Source organism: Chiloscyllium plagiosum, unplaced genomic scaffold (genome assembly GCF_037043375.1).
Source record: "Chiloscyllium plagiosum isolate Xiang-an unplaced genomic scaffold, Cpla_swu_hap1 HiC_scaffold_14, whole genome shotgun sequence".
Lineage (NCBI taxonomy): Eukaryota > Metazoa > Chordata > Chondrichthyes > Orectolobiformes > Hemiscylliidae > Chiloscyllium > Chiloscyllium plagiosum.
This window is the reverse complement of record NW_028270152.1, coordinates 35,508,726-35,527,115: the sequence shown is the minus strand read 5'-3', so window position 1 is coordinate 35,527,115 and position 18,390 is coordinate 35,508,726. Positions and strand designations below refer to the sequence as shown.

Here is an 18,390-nt window from a genome sequence, read left to right as displayed (position 1 = left end):
CTCCGCCCCCACCCCCCACTCCAGCCTATCACCCTCACCTTAACCTCCTACCACCTATCGCATTTCCAACGCCCCTCCCCCAAGTCCCTCCTCCCTACCTTTTATCTTAGCCTGCTTGGCACACTCTCCTCATTCCTGAAGAAGGGCTCATGCCCGAAACGTCGATTCTCCTGCTCCTTGGATGCTGCCTGACCTGCTGCGCTTTTCCAGCAACATATTTTCAGCGTTAATGAGTCTTTTCCAGGTTGAAAGTATGTACACAGTGGAGAGTCACAGGCATCAACTAGGCAAAAGTGAGGACTGCAGATGACGGAAATCAGAGTCTGGATTAGAGTGGTGCTAGAAAAACACAGCTGGTCAGACAGCATCTGAGCAGGAAAATCGACGTTTCGGACTCTGGGCTTTTGCCCAAAACATCGATTTTCCTGCTCCTCGGATGCTGGCTGTGCTTTTCCAGCACCACTCTAATCTAGTCACAAGCATCAGTCCTCAGGCCTTATTTATTAACCATCTATATTCATGTCTAAGAGAAAGGGGCTTAGAACAATGTATTCTAATTTTCTGATGATACAAAAATAGTTGCAAAGGCCTGATGATCATGTAAAGAATCTACAAGGGGATAACATCGGTTGAGCGACTAGATAAAAACTTGGCAGATGGAGTTTAATGTAGATAAGTGCAAGGTTACTTTGGTAGGAAAAATCAAAAGGCAGATTGTTATTAAATTGGAAAGAGACTCTAAATATATGCTGCAAACAAGAGGGATCTAACAGAGATATTTGTATTACTGACAGCCACAGGCAATGTGCCGGAAGACTTCCTAATATTTAAGGAAGGCAGTGGTGAACAAGTTGTTAAAATGGTTTTCTGAGAGACAGGATCTACATGCATTTGGAAAGGCAAGGACTAATTAGGGAGAGTCAGCATGGCTTTGCACATAGGAAATTGTGTCTCACAAACTTGATTGAGTATTTTTTTGAAGAGATGTCCAAGAATATAGATGAAGACAAAGTGCTAAACAATGTCTACATGGACTTCGGCAAGGGTTTCGACAAGATTCCACACGGTAGACTGATTAGTAAAGTTAGATCACATGGGATTCAGGGAGAGCTAGACAATTGGATCCAAAATTGGCTTGACAGTAGGAAACAGAGGGTGGTGATCGAGGATTGTTGTTCAGACTGGAGGCTTGTGACCAGTGGTGTGCTGCAAGGATCGATGCTGCGTCCTCTATTATTTTGTTATTCATTTAAATAATTTTGATGAGAATATAGGAGGCATAGTTAGTAAGTTTGTGTGGATGACACCAAAATTGGTGGTAAAATGGACAGTGGAGATTATCTAAGATTAAAACAGTATCTTGATCAATTGGGCCAGTGGGCTGAAAAATGGCAAATGGAGTTTGTTCTTGACAAATGCGAGGTGTGCATTTTGGTAAGATAAACGAGGGCAGGACTTACACAATTAATGGTAGGATCTTGAGGAATGTTGTCAAAGAGAGACCTAGACAGGTGCATGGTTCCTTGAACTTGATATCACAGGTAGACAGGCTGGTGAAGAATGCATTTGGCACGCTTGCCTTCATTGGTCAGAGCACCGAGAATAGGAATTGGGACGGCATGTTACAGATGTACAAGACATTGGTAAGGCCATATTTGAAGTACTGTGTGCAATTCTAGTTGTCCTGCTATAAGAAGGATGTTATTAAGCTCATAAGGGGAAAAATATTGACAGGGATGTTATTGAGACTAGCAGGTTTGAGTTACAAGAAGAAGCTGGATAGGCTGGGACATTTTTTTCCCTCAAGCATAGGAGGCTGAAGAATGACCTTTTAGAGGTTTATAAAATCATAAGGAGCATTGGTAAGTTGAATAGCCAACGTCTTTCCTCTAGGATAGGGGAATCAAAGCGAGAGGGCATAGGTTTAACATAACAGGAAAGAGTTAAAAGGGACCTGAGGGGCAATCTTTTCACATAAAGGGTTGTGCACATATGGAACAACCTGCCACAGAAAGTGGTAGAGGCGAGTACAATTGAAACATTTTTCAGATATTTACATGTGTATATGGACAGCAAGGGCTTAGAGGGAATATGGGCCAAATGCAAGCTGATGGGATTAGTTCAGTTCAGGAAACATGGTCTGCATGGGTGTGTTAGGGTGAAGGGTTTGTTTCCATGCTGCATGACTTTATGGCTGATATTTGGGATGAAGGGGTTGACCTATCAAGGATGGCTAAACAGGTTATGACTTTATTTATTGAAGTTTAATAAAATGGGAGGTGATCTTCTTGATATATACAAGATTTTAAGTGGGCTCAAGAGGGTAAATGTTGAGAAATTGTTTCCACAAGTGGGAAATCTCAAACTAGGAAACCTGGTTACAGAACAAGTGGACAGTCATTTAGAACTGAAATCCAAAGGTATTTCTTCTCTCAAGAGCGTAGTAATGTCTGGAATTCCCAAACCCTTGCCATTTTAGTTTAACCTCCCCAACCACACAGAAAATACAGGATGTTGCCAGGAATGGAGGGTTTGAGTTTAAAGAGAGGCTGGATAGGCTGGGACATTTTTCACTGGAGCTTAGGAGGTTGAAGGGTGACCTTATAGAGATTTATAAGACCATGTGGGGTATAGATAAGGTGAATGGCAGATGTCTTTTCTCTAGGGTGGGGGATTTCAAGTCCAGTGGGCACATTTTTAAAATGAGAGAAGAAAGACTTAAAAAGAAAATCAAGGACTTTTTTTTTTTTACAGAGTAGTTTGCGTGTGGAATGAACTGGATGCAGTTATAGTTACAATGTTTAAAAGAGATTTAGGTAAGTACATGAATGGGAAATGTTTGGAGGGATATGGGCGAAGGCAGGCAGGTGAGACTAGTTTAGTTTGGGCTTATGGTCGGCATGGATTGGCTGGGCTGAAAGGTCTGTCTCTATAACTTTAGTACATAATGACATTTGGTGTTTGTGAATCGAGTGTCTGCACATAGCTTGATCCAACCACACAAAAGTGGCCATCAGGATGAGGGGAGATATATCCTTCCCCCTGTTGACCGGAGCTTTGTACATGATGTCCCTGTGGACATGGTCTATCTTTGACCTCCAGGTGAAGTGAAAGATGGCTCAGGTGACTGCTAAAGTGAAGATTCTGGGAATGTGCCAGACCTATGCTACGTGCAATACTACTGACAGTGCCTCGCACTTGATGATTGCATTGGAGGGGGAGTGATGCCCCATCACCTCAGTTTCTGCCTCAACTTAGTGATATGTTCCTTCCAAGTATTTCACACACCTCTGCCCCTCTGAGCCATATTTCCAGCAAACTTCAGGTCATCTGCTCAATAAAAGATCGGTCGGTCCAGTTCCCAAAGAATATTGTTTTGCTCTTGGATCACTAGATTGTAGGTAGTGCCTTTCCTATCCACAATCTCCTCTTCAGTGGAGGGGGCACATTCAGCTCAGATGGCCTTCTGACTGCTACAGAAAGACTTTCTAGATGATGGTAACATTCCCACATGCTTGGGGGGGGGGGGGGGGGGGGGGATCTGCTCCATTTTGAGAAGTTCTGCCAATGCAACAAAATTGTCCCAAATTGGGTCTTAACTACTTATATTTCCTGCCCACCTCTATTCAATGGGTTAGAATTAGGATTCAATTCAACTTATTTGGGTAATATTGCTGTCATAATTGGCAAATCTGTGAGATACATTAGCGGAGGGTGATTTGAAACTGTGAATATGAAAAATGATTCACAATAGAGATAGTTGGTACTTGCATGAAAGGAAGGCGGTGAATTGAGCAGTATGTGAGGCTACGGGTTCATTTGTAGGGATAGAGCATTAGAAGATGCATTTACTGACCTTAAGGTTAGTAAGCAGCTTGCGACAATACTACAGAACTATACTGCTGGCTGTAATCATGATGGTCTGCTCCTACAAACCTTATAAAGTCTGCATCCCAGAAGACCCTTCTAGTCCCTTGCAGATGTAGCAATATTGTCTTCCTACACCGTGCCCTCCAGTGATACAGAAAACATTGAAGAGTGCTTTCCTCGCTGGCATACTATTTTTTCTGTGTTCTTTCTGCTGGGACACACTTCCATAACTATTCTCAGCAGTTTCTCCAGCCAAGGTACATCTCCCCTTCAAATTGCAGGCTGGTTTTAAGTCATGCAAGCTGCAGTGATTGTCGTGAGGTCAGCCAGCTGGACCTCATAGGAATTCCCTGATTGGACCAGATGAACAGCCTCAATCAGGAAGCCCTGGCTGACATAAAAACGGTATCAGAGGGATTGATGTGCTTGTTCCTGATTCTGCATGAGGCAGTTCAGAAGTCAAGGACTCTACACGTGTAAATAAAGCGTGACTTGGTGAAGGGATACCGGCCTCAATGGAGTTATTTCACAAGAGTGGTTTTAAATGCTGATAAGTTCTCAACATTGTGCTTTCTTTCAGGCATGCAGCCATCCAGATGTATAATTGGCACTGACTGTCAAAAATTCCTGAGAGACCAATAATTTTGGAAAAGAAATTTGGATTTCCAATCAATAGTTGAAAGAAAGATTTCATGTTCAGTAAAGCTTTGACTGTTACAAATGACTAAAACATAATTGACGAAACACTACGTTCTTTTCATTGACAAAATATATTTGAAACTTCAGAAAAGAGATTTGCCATTTAACTTTTTACATGAGTAAATCTCCAGCTGGATTTACATATTGCATTGTCCCTTCATGGACACATCATTCTCCAGGAACGATTCTGAAATTAATCTCAGCTCCAAATGGCTTCCTTTCTTTTCACTTTACATGCCAGGTAACTACGAATCTCAAAACTGCTTTTCACAGTGAAGTCATAGTATAAATTCCTTCCTTTAGCTCCAAGCTAAGCAATTCTTCCAGGTCCTTTAAATCCTCGCAAACCCACCTTCAACCTGAACATGAATTTCCAACAATGTCTATACAGTGAATGATAAAAGTCAGCACTTGTTCTGCTTGAATTGGAGTATTGGCTACTGCTACATTTTGCTCTCTCTACCTTCAGGTGGCTTGCAGACTACACAAAACAAAATGCAAAGCTCCTTTTAGCCATATGCATGGGTTTGTAATGAAGCCTGTAACCTAATATTGAAAATGTCACTCTTTACCATCTTTCTCATTTCAGATTCTTACCCAAATATAAATGACTAATTATTATCTTCTCCAAGTCACTTTCTTCTCAAAGTAAAAGGATAGTTTACAGCATAATTATTTACAGCTGACAAATTTTCTGGAAGTTTGGGAGATTCAGGGTCTACATATAGTATACATACAGTATACTTATGTATCCAGAGATTGTATCCAGGAGGAAAAAAACCTTCAGCCTCAGCGAAAAGGTAGTCATTCTTTGAGCTCCAACAATTAAATGATAGGGACTGATTGAGAGGCAGACGCCTGAAGAAGTCATATGACTCTCTTTAATTATTGTTAATTTTAAGCTACTGTTTCAAAATATAATCTTATGAACCAAAAGTAGTTTTTAAACATAATAGTCTTGCAAATCTCAATTGAGTCAACGGCAACATTCTACAATAACAGTAATCAACAGATAGCATGACATTTGTATCATGCCTGCATTGGTTAATTAACAATCCCTACATCTTTTTGTTGCACACTAACAATAAGAAAACCTTCCTCATAGATCACAGAACTTTCCACATCTAGCTCAAAACTATGGCAATCTGGCAGATGTATATCAGCCTTGATACTATTGGACTAATGTGTCAATAAAGCATTTTTTCAAGAAATGTGGATACCACCAGTAAGGCTTACATTTTTTGCATACTATGAATTGTCCTTGAACTCAGTAGCTTGCTTGGCCATTTCAGATGTCAGTTAAGAGTCAACCATATTGCCGTGGGTCAGATCCACAGATAGAATTCATGCACTAAATAATAGTAGTGAACCTGATGTGTTATTGTAACAATTGATGATATAAAGAATCATCACCACTTGCCATAGTGGGATTTGAACCCATATCCTCAGAGCAATAGCCTGGGTCGCTGGTTGACGAGTCAGTGATATCATCATATTGTCACCATAAGCCCATGTCTAATATTACCTTTCAAAAAAAAAATCATGTTGGAGATATCTGAGCATACAAAACCCATGGAACCAGAATATCACATCTTGGACTAACAAGAGAGCTATGTCTAAGAACATGAGGTTCAGAGAGGGGAATTACTGCATTGCACTAGGTGTTAGACAATTGAAGACATGAGGAACTTCTGATTAGAATTGTCTGTGGTTGTGAGAACTTCCTCACAATTATTGAAAGACTAAGCACAGTGGTTCAATAGTTAGCACTGCTGCCTCACAATGCCATGGGCCTGGGTTTGATTCCAACCTTGAGCGACTGTGTGGAGTTTGCACTTTCTACCTGCATCTGGGTGGGTCTCCTCTGGGTGCTCCAGGCTCCTCCCACAGTCCAAAGATGTGCATGTTAGGTGGATTGGCCATGCTAAATTGCCCCATAGCGAAGAGGGATGTGCAGATTATTTGGATTAGCTATGGTAATGCTAGGTTTTAGGTCTGAGTGGGATGCTCTTTAGAGGTCAGTGCAGATTTGATGGGCTGAATGGCTCTTTCCACACTGCAAAGATTCTATTTCCTATGATGCTTTGGATGCCTGCATTCAACACACAATTCATGCTTCCTTCCTGAGAAACTGCAGATCACACAATTACACAGCGTGTAAAGCCAGATTTGGAGAAACAGCAACAAATCTCTGATTGTACTACTTCCACAACCCCTCCTACCTGCCCCCACCCAAGATTTAAATTTCATAATACTACATTCTGATTGGTTTCAAACATTAAAAACCTAGGACTCTAGCAGCACTGAAATATTGTAATACATCAAACTGTTATATATGTTGAAAAAATAATTTTTGTTTCATTCCTAGATTTGTTTTGTTTATTTTATTCAGTTCAAGTGATCATGCAGAAAAGCCAGTGCAAAAGATCTGTGAAATTATGGTCAACCAAACTTTCAACAGAGAATACAATTGAACATGAAAGGCATCAGATTACAGATTATTGTTTGACAGCATTGAACTTAATCATCACTCAAAGGAGACGAAAAGTTAATGTTTTTCACCTTGAAATCATCAGGTTCTGAAGCTCAACACAGACTTTGGGAAAAGGTACACAAATTAATATCAGATGAGAAGACAGTGCTAATTTGGTTGGGAGATCATTGGTATGGTTTCACAGCAGGTGCAGTTAATGGTCAATTTTAGTACTACAGATGAATTAGGAGCAGATATATGCCATTCAACTCTTTGAACCTCCTCCCCCTTTAAATCATAGCTGATCTGATTATAACCTGAAATTCGCATCCTTTCCTATCCCAGTAATCCTCAACAAGAATCTGTCTCCCTCTGCCTTAAAAATATTTGAAGACTCTGTTTCAACCTAATTTTCAGGAAGAGAGTTCCAAAGACTCTCAACACTCAGAACTGTTTTTTGCATTATGTCTGTTTTAATGGATAACCCCTGATATTTAAAGAGTGAACCTGAGTTCTAGATACTGGCATAACTGGAAACAACCTCTTCACATCTATCATCAACACCCCTCAGAAGTATGAAAGAATCAATTAATTTATTTAATATGTTAACCATTAAATAACGAAGAATTCAATTAACATCAATTAACTCTTTTAAACTCTAGTGTATACAAACCTAGCATGTCTAGCCTTTCCTCAGTCAACAATCTCATTCCAATATTAGTTTTGTGAACCTGGTCTGAATCAGCTTCAATACATTAATATCCTTCCTTAAATAAAGTAATCAACAATGTGCACATTGCTCCAATTGCAATCTCATCAGTACCCTGTGCAAGTGAAGTTTTCAGACCAGGAAAGCAGACTCCGAATCAGGTCTTTCCATGTGTCCGTGATCCCTTTAAGATCAATCAAGCCTGCAGCATGATGCATTTGCTAGAAGTCACATATATTAACACAAAGGACACAGTTTTATGCAGACATAAATAATTTGTGTACATATTGCATTTTTATTGGAAAATAAAAAACAATTTATAATTGGCTGTCCTGTTACATCTCCAAGCCATTGATGGCTCCAACCAAGTCTGCTTCTTACATCCTAGACCCAATTAGTACAAGACAAAACTCTTTCTCTTCTTGTCTCCTTTAAGCAACATTGAAATGTGTTTTCGCTTGCTTGCTAATCTTAGTTTTGAAAACTCAAAAAACTTTCATACTGATCTCTTCAGTAAAATAAGAAAATAAATCCTTTCTTGACTTTCGATATTAAGAGACACATTCTGTCAACCGTATGACAAATTTATTCCACAAATAATAAACTATTCCTCTGTGCCAAAAATTTCAGCTTCAATGAAAATATATCACCACAGATACATATTAAAATGTTTAAACTAAAACTTGCAATTAATTGTTTGCATAATATGTGTAAAAATAACAATTTTTCATTATGTAAATAAAAGTTACGATCTTGTTTAAATATGTTAATATGCAAAGTTTTGAGATGACCTTAAAGGTTTCTGAAACGTTTTGTTCAACCAGGTTCATAAAAGTCTACTAGCTAATTTAGGAGGTGTTCCTTTCCTAGCCAACATTGAACTTGCAAACTTATTTAAACAAATCTGAATTGGATAAATAACAGAATATCTACTTTAATATGTGAAGCATATGGTAGATTTAAATTTGGAAGAAAATTTGGATGACCACAATTCAAACTCGGTATAAACAGAGATCATAAGCATTTTGCAACAAAAATACAAACAGAAGATGCATGATGCTGGGCCATGAATGAGAGTTTATACTTGCCTCAACAAGATTCTAGAAAACACAATGAACATAATGAAGGATAATTAAAAAACCCATTATTGGTTTTGCTTTAAAATATTATTGGGATTTCATTGTACAGGGTACAGCTTATGAAAATTAATTTGCTTAATAAAATAAACTTTAGTGGAAGGTTACATTCAAAATATTAATGCAACTTCTAGTTTCAGTCACTGACTCAGTTTTGATTCAGCTTCCCAGCTTTCCTTTAAACTCTTTACTTTGTGTTAATTAATTCTTTAATTAAATCACGAAGATATTGATGAAAAAATAAAATCTGAATGGGTAACATATTATATTGCTGTAGACAGAACAACAGTCTTGGATTGTACAGTCTTGAATGAGAACACAATAATCAACTTATATCGCCAATATGATTCAAAATTTAAAAAAGATTTTATTAAAACATTATTTGTTCAGTTTTTTTTTAAATAAGACAACAATGCATAATTACAATTCTAATAAGGCTATAAAAAACCTGTTCTTATGCTTTTGTGATAGAAAAGAAAATTTTAAAGAAGAACACTTTTACAACAATTGGGAATCACCCACAGCTCATTTCATGTCATAGTGTCAATCTGCATATTACTAAATGGATAAGCAATGTGGACAAGTTGGAAAAGTATGATGGTCTAACTGACTCTGCCAAAGGTTTTTAGCAGCGAGTTTTCAATTATTAAATGCCAAAAGTAGAGACACAAAATCCAACTTTTTTAATGTGTTGGAATATGCTTTATAATGTATGAAAATAATATACAATGCTCATAATTGAAATTAAGTTTGTAAAATAAAATTAATTTATTTAGTCAGACAGTATAAAACGAGTCTTACTAAATAAAATTGGAACAATTTTCAAACCTCTGAATACCTACAAGAAGCTACCACTTTTCACCCTGGGGTAGTTTTGGGCATCCTCAACAACCTTCTTCACATTGTTGTGGAAAACTCACACTGCATACCATAATAATATTTCTTGTTAAAAGATCAACTGGCCTGGAAGCATAATGAAAGTGTAGTTTAATTTAAATAATTTTACAATAACACTATCATATCCCTGTCTGAATTCATGAGGTTATAACTTTACCTTTGGTTATATACTGTTCTGTCAATCATAGGTCCTTTAGGGCAGCTGCCACACCTGAATACATAATTTGTCAACTTCAATGAAAGGTGTTCAAATTCAAGTTTAAAATCTTCATTAAATATATGGTCAAAATATTATAGTCAAGTTATGAGCACTGTTAATTGTAACTTAGTTTTTTTGATATCACATTGTGGGAAGTTGAATACTCAATATTAGAGTTATTGTCTTGAATTTTTCTTAAGTATAGCAAACATTAAAAACTCACTACTAAAGTAAAGATACATTTTCACAAATAGGACAATTTCAGACTTTGAACTTTTATGTTAAAGTTTCTTGATATAGAAACAAGGATAATTTGGAGGTGCAGTCACTGATAGCCTTTACTTACATTAACTTCTGTGATAGCAATATCAACGACGCTACCAACAACAATTAAGGCATCAAAAGTGTTCCATGCATCAGCGAAATAGTGCTGTGAATGTAAACATTCAATAGGAGCAGAAAGGGGTGAGAAAAGACAATAGAAAAAAGTGAAAGAGTCCAGAGTTACAACACAAATTCAATTACAACCCAGATAAACTTGGCTGTATTTTGCATCACTGTGAAAGCATGAGTATTTTTCTTTCATTCAATTGCCTTTTCTTTCAAAATTATTTGTGTAAAATTCTAAAATTAACTGCTGCAAATGTAATAATATAATATACACAAATGTTCCAGGCTTCAATTATTTGTTAACATTTTTGTATTTGGTTCAATTGTATTAATCAAATACAACAAGGTTTATTTGATTAAAATCCACTTAAATATCCAAAGTAATTCACGATGACAAGAAACTATGCTATTAGTTTGCAGCTTTATTTAATGAATTATTTCCAATGCAACCTAAATAGATACCTAAAGAGAATGGACTAACGTTCAATGTTTCAGGTTTTAGAAATCTGGCACCTGACCAGTGTAGTTATACTATACAGTATGGACTATACACATAGAGTAAAAAGGCTTTCATTAAAAAAAAAACACATGCTTTCATACAGTTTTTTTTTGTGGAATTCACCTCCTGTGCATTCTAGAAAAGGAAAGAGATAAAGTGAGAGAAATAAAGTTTTGCAGATCCTTCTTTTATGTCTGAAAATAGGCAGAATTGTTTGTGACTTGTCCAGTGATCTATTTAGTGAAGCAGTAAAAGGAGTAACGATTGCTGCGAAGGTAAAGTACTCACATCAAGTTCACCAAGTACGACGTCTATAATGCTGCCAATAACGATGAGGAAGTCAAACACGTTCCAGGAGTCACTAAAATAGCCCTACACAAAGTACGTAGGGGCAAATATTTATATTAACACATGTGAAGCAATGAACATACCTTTAGTTAACTATGGAGAATTAAGCTCACAAACAAATCAATAAACTTGCCAACTCAAACTTTGATGTAAGTTTATTGAGGAGTTTAATGATAAATTAACTGATCATGCTGCTCTATTATTTAAAAATTATTTCAATGGTAACATGATTAACTTGAAGAAATAATACATGTTCTGCTAGGAGAAATATACTGAAATAAAATAAATTGTGCATTAACATATACTGCAGAAATTCCTTTTGTTTTATTTAGTAAAACATATGGTTAAGACTTCAACTGAAGAATGTTCAACTTTCCATGGACACGGCTTAAATCTTAACAATGACATTTAACAAGGAGTGGCAGATGGATTTCAATTTCGATAAATGAAAGTTGTTGCATTTTGTTAAGATGAACAAGAGAAAGATTTACACAGGTAATGGTAGGGCACTAGGGATTATTAGGTGAAAGTGAGAACTGCAGATGCTGGACATTAGAGTAGAGAGAGTGCTGCTAGAAAAGCACAGCAGGTCAGGCAGCATCCGAGGAGCAGGAAAAGTGATGTTTCGGGTAAAAACCCTTCATCAGGAATGGGGTTGTTGTCAAGCAGAGACTAGATTAGATTCCCTACAGTGTGGAAACAGGCCCTTCGGCCCAACCAGTCCACACCTACCCTCCAAAGAGTAACCCACCCAAATCCATTTTCCTCTGACTAATGCACCTAACACTACGGGCAATCTAGCATGGCCATTCCACCTGCGCTGCAGGTCTTTGGACTGTGGGAGGAAACTGGAGCACCCAGAGGAAACCCACGCAGACACAGGGAGAATATGCAAACTCCACACAGACAGTCGCCCAAGGCTGGAATCGAACCTGGGACCCTGGTGCTGTGAGGCAGCAGTGCTAACCATTGAGCCACCGTGCTGCCCAGAGATCTTGGATTCCTTGAAGGTTGTGTCACAGGCAGGGTGATGAAGAAGGCATTTGATATTCTTGCCTTTATTGCTCAGACCACTAAGTTTAGGAGTTGGGACATTATATTGTGGTTGTGGAGGATGCCAGTCAGGCCACTTTTGAAGTACTTTTGGTCGTCCTGCTATAGGAAGGATATTATTAAATTGGAGAAAATTCAGAAAACATTTATAAGAATGTTCCAGAGGCTGGAGGTTTGAGTTATGAGGAGAGGCTATATAGGTTTGAACCTTTTTCTCTGGAGCATAAGATGTTGAGGAGTGACCTTACAGAGGTTTATAAAATCATGACTGGCATAGATGAGGTGAATAGCCAAGGTCTTTTCCCCAGAGGAGATCAAAACTAGAGGGCGTAATTTAGGTAAGAAGAGAAAGGGGCAACTTCTTCACACACACAGTTGTTCATGTGTGGAATGAACTGTCATAGGAAGTGGTAGATGCAGGTACAGTTACAACAATTAAGAGAGATTTGGACAGGAAAGGTTCAGAACAAGCAAGAAACCTGGCAGCACTGACATGCTGTGTTACTCTATTACTCTAAAACAAAATATGGCACATGTCTGTAAATCAGTGATGATTCCTATTTGAATTTTGAATGCATCCTCCTTTTGGTGATCTACTGAAATTAGAAATAATTAAAAATTATAATAAACAATTACAACACAGATAACTATGACTGCATTTTGCTTTGTGAAAGCAAAGGTTTTCTTCCTTTTGTTTGGCATTTACTCGTTTTCACTTGGCTTTAATTATAAACATATTTATGTTAAATCTTTACATTAATGAGTACTTATGTACCAAAGGAATTGAACTAAACAATTCTGACTTCAACTATTTATTTGAAATGTTTGTACTTTTTTTTGAATATGAGAAACTTGAAGAGGCATATTCAAGTCGAAACATGAACTGTTTCTTTCTCCCCGGATATTGCCAGAACTGCTGAGTATTTTCAGCACTTATTGTTTTTATGATAGAAGATTGCTTGATTGAAATTCACTTAAATATTAAGAATGTAGATTATTAATTTAAAGTTTAATGAATTCATTCTAATACAACCTAAACAGACCCATAACAGACCAATTACAAAACTAATAAATTAGGACTTTTAAAAATCAATAATTTAAGTGTTACATTGAAATTTAAAAAGTAAATCTGTAGAACGACTAGAACCCTTATTTAATAGCTATGAAATATTTAGATCTGAAAGTTTTATTGAATACATAGCCTTTCCTACATTTGTTTGTATTTGGCATATCAAACTGAAGTAATAGCATGAAAATTATTAATACAAACGATGTGATTCTACAAACTATGGTTTACATAAACCCAAGAATGCTGTTTAGGATCAGGTGATCTGAAGTATGATATTTCTTAGTTATCTCTTCAAAAATGTCTGTAAATCAAAAATGCATGAATAAGATTTTCCAATTTTACTTATTTAACTTTAAAAACAATATTAAAAAAGCTATTCATTACATCAGATAACCTGGTGTATTGGCCAAATATCAACCCAGTAAAGAGCAGAAAAAAAGTTCCACACCAATTGCAACAAATAGACAGCTAATTCAGGTTTAGACTGGAAGGGAAAGGAGAGGGAGGTAAATATGGACAGATCACACCACTGAAATCCCAACAAACCATGCATAATTAGTATCTGAGAAACAGAAGTGAAAGCGCTGCAAGCAGTCAGATAAAAATCACTTACTAGCCATCTCTCCTTTTTTGGCACACAAACCTAATACAAAGTGTTAGTTTAAGATTTAGTGCACCAAAGAAAGACACCTTTGTGTGGATTCAAGAATTTGCACATAAAAAATGTCATTCACAATAGGTCTAGCACAAACTTAAAACTGGAAAGACATTTTTAAAATAATTATATATCTGATTATAGAGAGGTTGACAATTACAACCACAATGTAAGAATTCCTTTAGTAGAGAAAAAAGTAAATCAAGGCACATTCATATGCTGTGGCATTTTAACCAGAAATGTGTCATGTATTAGAACCTTGAATATTTTGATAGAAATTGTAACAATAAATTGAATAATCAAATCCGGTCATTGGAATGATCATTTTTTTGTTGACTAATTACCTGAGGTTCTGTGATCGTTGAAGCATAACTGATTCAAAACTTGATTATCTTCATTTTAATTTTATTTTTAGGTGGATGGTCAGAAAAAATGACACTAAGTTTTAACTAGAACAGGCTAATTCTAAAAAGGAATGGCAGTTACTTGCTAAGTTTGAAGATTATATTTTCTCTCTATACTTGAATGGAGGCCAAGAAACACCAATAGAAATTTGGTTTGGGTGATAGCTCACAATGGATGGTATCACATTGATCTGGCTCATAGTCAGTTCCCTTAAAGTCAAAGAAATTAAATATCAGCTACTGCATTTAATGAGTAACTGATTCATACTACTCATGTTGCGCCATTGTCCAATATGACTTTCTAACTAATGATGTTTTAATCTGCTCTGCATCTTCCAACTTGCATACAGGCAAACTGCATTAAAGAACAGTGCTTGGTAATTTACAATGAATAGATCAGTCAAGTTTTAGTTTAATTCCTGTTCAAGAAACAAACATATTCCGAACTGTCAATTTTTTTTTGGTGTTAATGCTTTTTATGCAACAATTACAGTAAAATAGAGATACAACAGAATTTTGTTTCATTCCACATTGAGTCAACTTCTATTTTAGCTGATATGAAAACACCACAGTGAATAAGATTACTGATAATGAGCAAAGAGTCTTGGGATGCAGTTGTATTGTCCCTACCTCTGGGTCAGAAGATCTGGCTTCAAGTCTAACCTGCCCCAGAGATGCTACAGAACATGTCTGAACAGGGCTGATTAAAAATAATTAGAGATGGGCAGAGTGAAGATTTGCCCAAGATGTTTTCTTTATGTTAATTCATACAATGCGTGTTGCAGAGGTCTAAGTGCAAGGGGGAGGAACAAAACCTGGAGATCATGGCTAGCAGATCCAAAATCATAGCAGACAGACTTTAAAGACTCAGTACTGCCTAATGCAGCTTACATACTGTCAATTATCACCCACCTGGGATCCCTCAGGAAGAATATATGGAGTATGCATCTGAATAGGGATATAGTCTCAAATCTGTATGCCTCCCAGAACCGGATCTATATCCACAAAGCAATATCTGGACTGCAATCACTGCATCCCATGTCTATTTTTAGATTAGATTCCCTACAGTGTGGAAACAGGCCCATCGGCCCAACAAGTCCACACCGACCCTCCAAGGATTAACCCACCCAGTCCCATTTCCCTCTGGCTAATGCACCAAACACTATGGGCAATTTAGCATGGCCAATTCACCTGACCTGCACATCTTTGGACCTGTGGGAGGAAACTGGAGCACCCGGAGGAAACCCACACAGACACGGGGAGAATGTGCAAACTCCACACAGACAGTCGCCCGAGGCTGGAATCAAACCTGGGACCCTGGTGCTGTGAGGCAGCAGTGCTAACCACTGAGCCACCGTGCCGCCCATGTTAGTGTACTTTTAAGCACCAACAAATTTCACTTGGTCAGTAGCTAAATCGTTCATATTTGTAGTACTGAAGTAACAAATATAGAGAGATTTGTATTTACTTAGAAACTTATCATAATTCTCTCTTCTCTCGTCTCTCTTCACTGATGACAAATTGCTTTGAACCGCAATTAATTGTTGCGAAATAAGAAGAATATATGTGACAGAATATATTGGCCTGTCATTCAATAAGATCATGACTGAACTGCTTATGTGTTAAATTCAAATTTTCATTCCCATCTGTGCCTGATAACCTTTTATTCCCTTGCCTAATAAGAATCTACTCCACCTTAGGATGATTCAATATCCTTGCCTCTACCACCTTTCGGAACCAAGATTCCACTTTTAAAAGCAAGATCCTGCAAACAATGAGATTAATGACAATGTAATCGGCTTCCCATGGTGTTAATTGAAAAAAGAATATCAGTGGGATGCCCCTACTGTGCCATGAAATCATTGGTGTCTACTGATGTACTACAATGTACAGGTTGACTCATGCAAAGATTAACACAGCCAACAATTGTCTCTCGTTATGGCAAGGAATGCTATATTGGTGGTCCACTGCCAAACTAGATAATCCACTCAAGCCAAACTGCTAAGTACTTGCTGTACTCTCAGCTCTTTGGGAAAAGGTTACATAAATGATCCCTCCTTCCTTCTCCCAACTGTCCCATGAATGGTGTGACAGCTGGTGAAGGGGGAAGTCATACATTAAAATAACAAATAACTGAGCCAAAGAAACTAGTGTCTGAAGAAGGGGAAGGGGTGAACACATTGAATCTGTAATATAGAGTTTAACTGATCATATTAACCTTTTAAGGATGGGTATGCAGTTTGTTTGCAGTGATTTTTGAAGTTTAAGTGTTCTTTAACAATTTATGATTTGGAGATGCCGGTATCGGACTGGGCTGTACAAAGTTAAAAATTACACAACACCAAGTTATAGTCCAACAGGTTTAATTGGAAGCACTAGCTTTTGGAGCACTGCTCCTTCATCAGATGGTGAAGGAGCAGCGCTCCGAATGCTAGTGCTTCTAATTAAACCTGTTGGACTATAACCTGGTGTTGTGTGATTTTTTTTTTTTAAAACTTTAACAGTTTAGTTATTTTGATTCAAAGACTGTAACTGAGTAATGTGGTGTAACTGTACTATTGTTAAAGGAACTGAATGGACTAAACCTATAAGATGGTGCTCAAGATAAGATGAGGTAATAAATTAGCAAACTTAAAGTAATTAAATTTATAATGGATATGGGTTGGTTGCTTGGAAACTGAGGAGTTAGAGGAGATGTGATTATTGTCTCGTGAGCCAAGACAGAGCTGGAGAACAGAGAACTAATTATGTAAGATGATCAAAAACTTGATAAGGCTGCCAAGAAACAAGTGGCTAATTGCTAAACCTCAAGAAGGCAGCTAATCATTCTCTTTGAGCTAATATGAGATCAAATATTAAACAGAGAATTCCCAATACTGTAACTGATTTTTGTCACCTTGCATATTCTTCCCTAACTCTAGCATGTAATAGAACCTAGACTGAAATTTAGATTATAAATTGGATTCTTAAAATAAATGGAAAAAAGAACAGAAAATTGACACAAGAGAGACTTAAAGAAACTACAGCTCTTTGAAACATGAAAATAACTGTCGTTTGTGTCTGTATATTAAATTTTACTGATCGAGGCACAAGAGCTCAAACTAGTAATTGTCACATGGAGATTTATTATTGATTGCGTACTCTCCGGTCTATGTATAGCTTAGACTAACTATTCAAATGGACGATAAGTTGAGAACTCCTTTTCCCTAAAAATTTTCCCAGCTGACAGGACATTTACATACACTCCAGAAGAACTACAAATCAGATGAATATTAAAAACAGCAGGATAGATACAATAGCTGAAAGATTTGTTGATGTTTCGTAGATAAATGACCGATGCTTCAGATTCTAAAATGCTGAGTTATAAGCAAGCAAACAATCCAAATCTGTGAATCCAAATCCGGCATAGATGACCAGAATGCTACAGTTTTGTCGGGCAAATCAGGGCTGGTCATACACTTAATGGTAAGATCCTGGGGAATGTTGCTGAACAAAGATACCTTGGAGTGCAGGTTCATAGTTCCTTGAAAGCAGAGTCGCAGATAGACAGGTTAGTGATGATGATGTTTGGTACGTTTGCCTTTATTGGTCGGTACATTAAGTATAGGAGTCGGGAGATCATGTTGTGGTCGTACAAGGCATTGATTAGGCCACTTTTGGAATACTGTGCTCAATCTGGTCTCCCTGTTATAGCAAAGATGTTGTAAAACTTCAATGGTTTCATAAAAGACTTAGAAGGATGTTGCCAGGGTTGGAGGATTTGATTAGAGAGAGAGTCTGAATAGGCTGGGGTTATTTTCCTTGGAGCGGCGGAGGATGAGGGGTGACCTTAAAGAAGTTTTTGAAATCATGAGGGGCATGGATAGGGCGAACAGTCAAGGTCTTTTCTCTGGGGTAGGTAAGTCCAAAAACTGAGGGCATATGTTTAAGGGAGAGGGGAAAAATTTGAAAGGGACCTAAGGGGCAGCCATTTCACACAGAGAATGGTG

General features: G+C 37.4%; 1 protein-coding gene across 13 annotated transcripts in view; it reads right to left on the bottom strand.

Moving 5' to 3' along the window:
- LOC122559001 (voltage-dependent L-type calcium channel subunit alpha-1D-like) overlaps window positions 1-18,390 on the bottom strand; it is a 672,668-nt gene that overhangs the window by 163,659 nt on the left and 490,619 nt on the right. For 7 of the 13 annotated variants that reach the window (XM_087994295.1, XM_087994287.1, XM_087994289.1 and 4 more), the window contains 2 exons: window positions 13,956-13,985; window positions 11,161-11,244 (listed from right to left, as the gene is read on the bottom strand). In XM_087994295.1, coding sequence (XP_087850421.1) covers window positions 11,161-11,244; window positions 13,956-13,985 — 114 coding nt within the window. Of the gene's footprint in view, window positions 1-10,329; window positions 10,414-11,160; window positions 11,245-13,955; window positions 13,986-18,390 lie in introns of all 13 variants that reach the window. The other 6 variants (XM_087994294.1, XM_043708069.2, XM_087994290.1 and 3 more) reach the window with 2 other exon arrangements.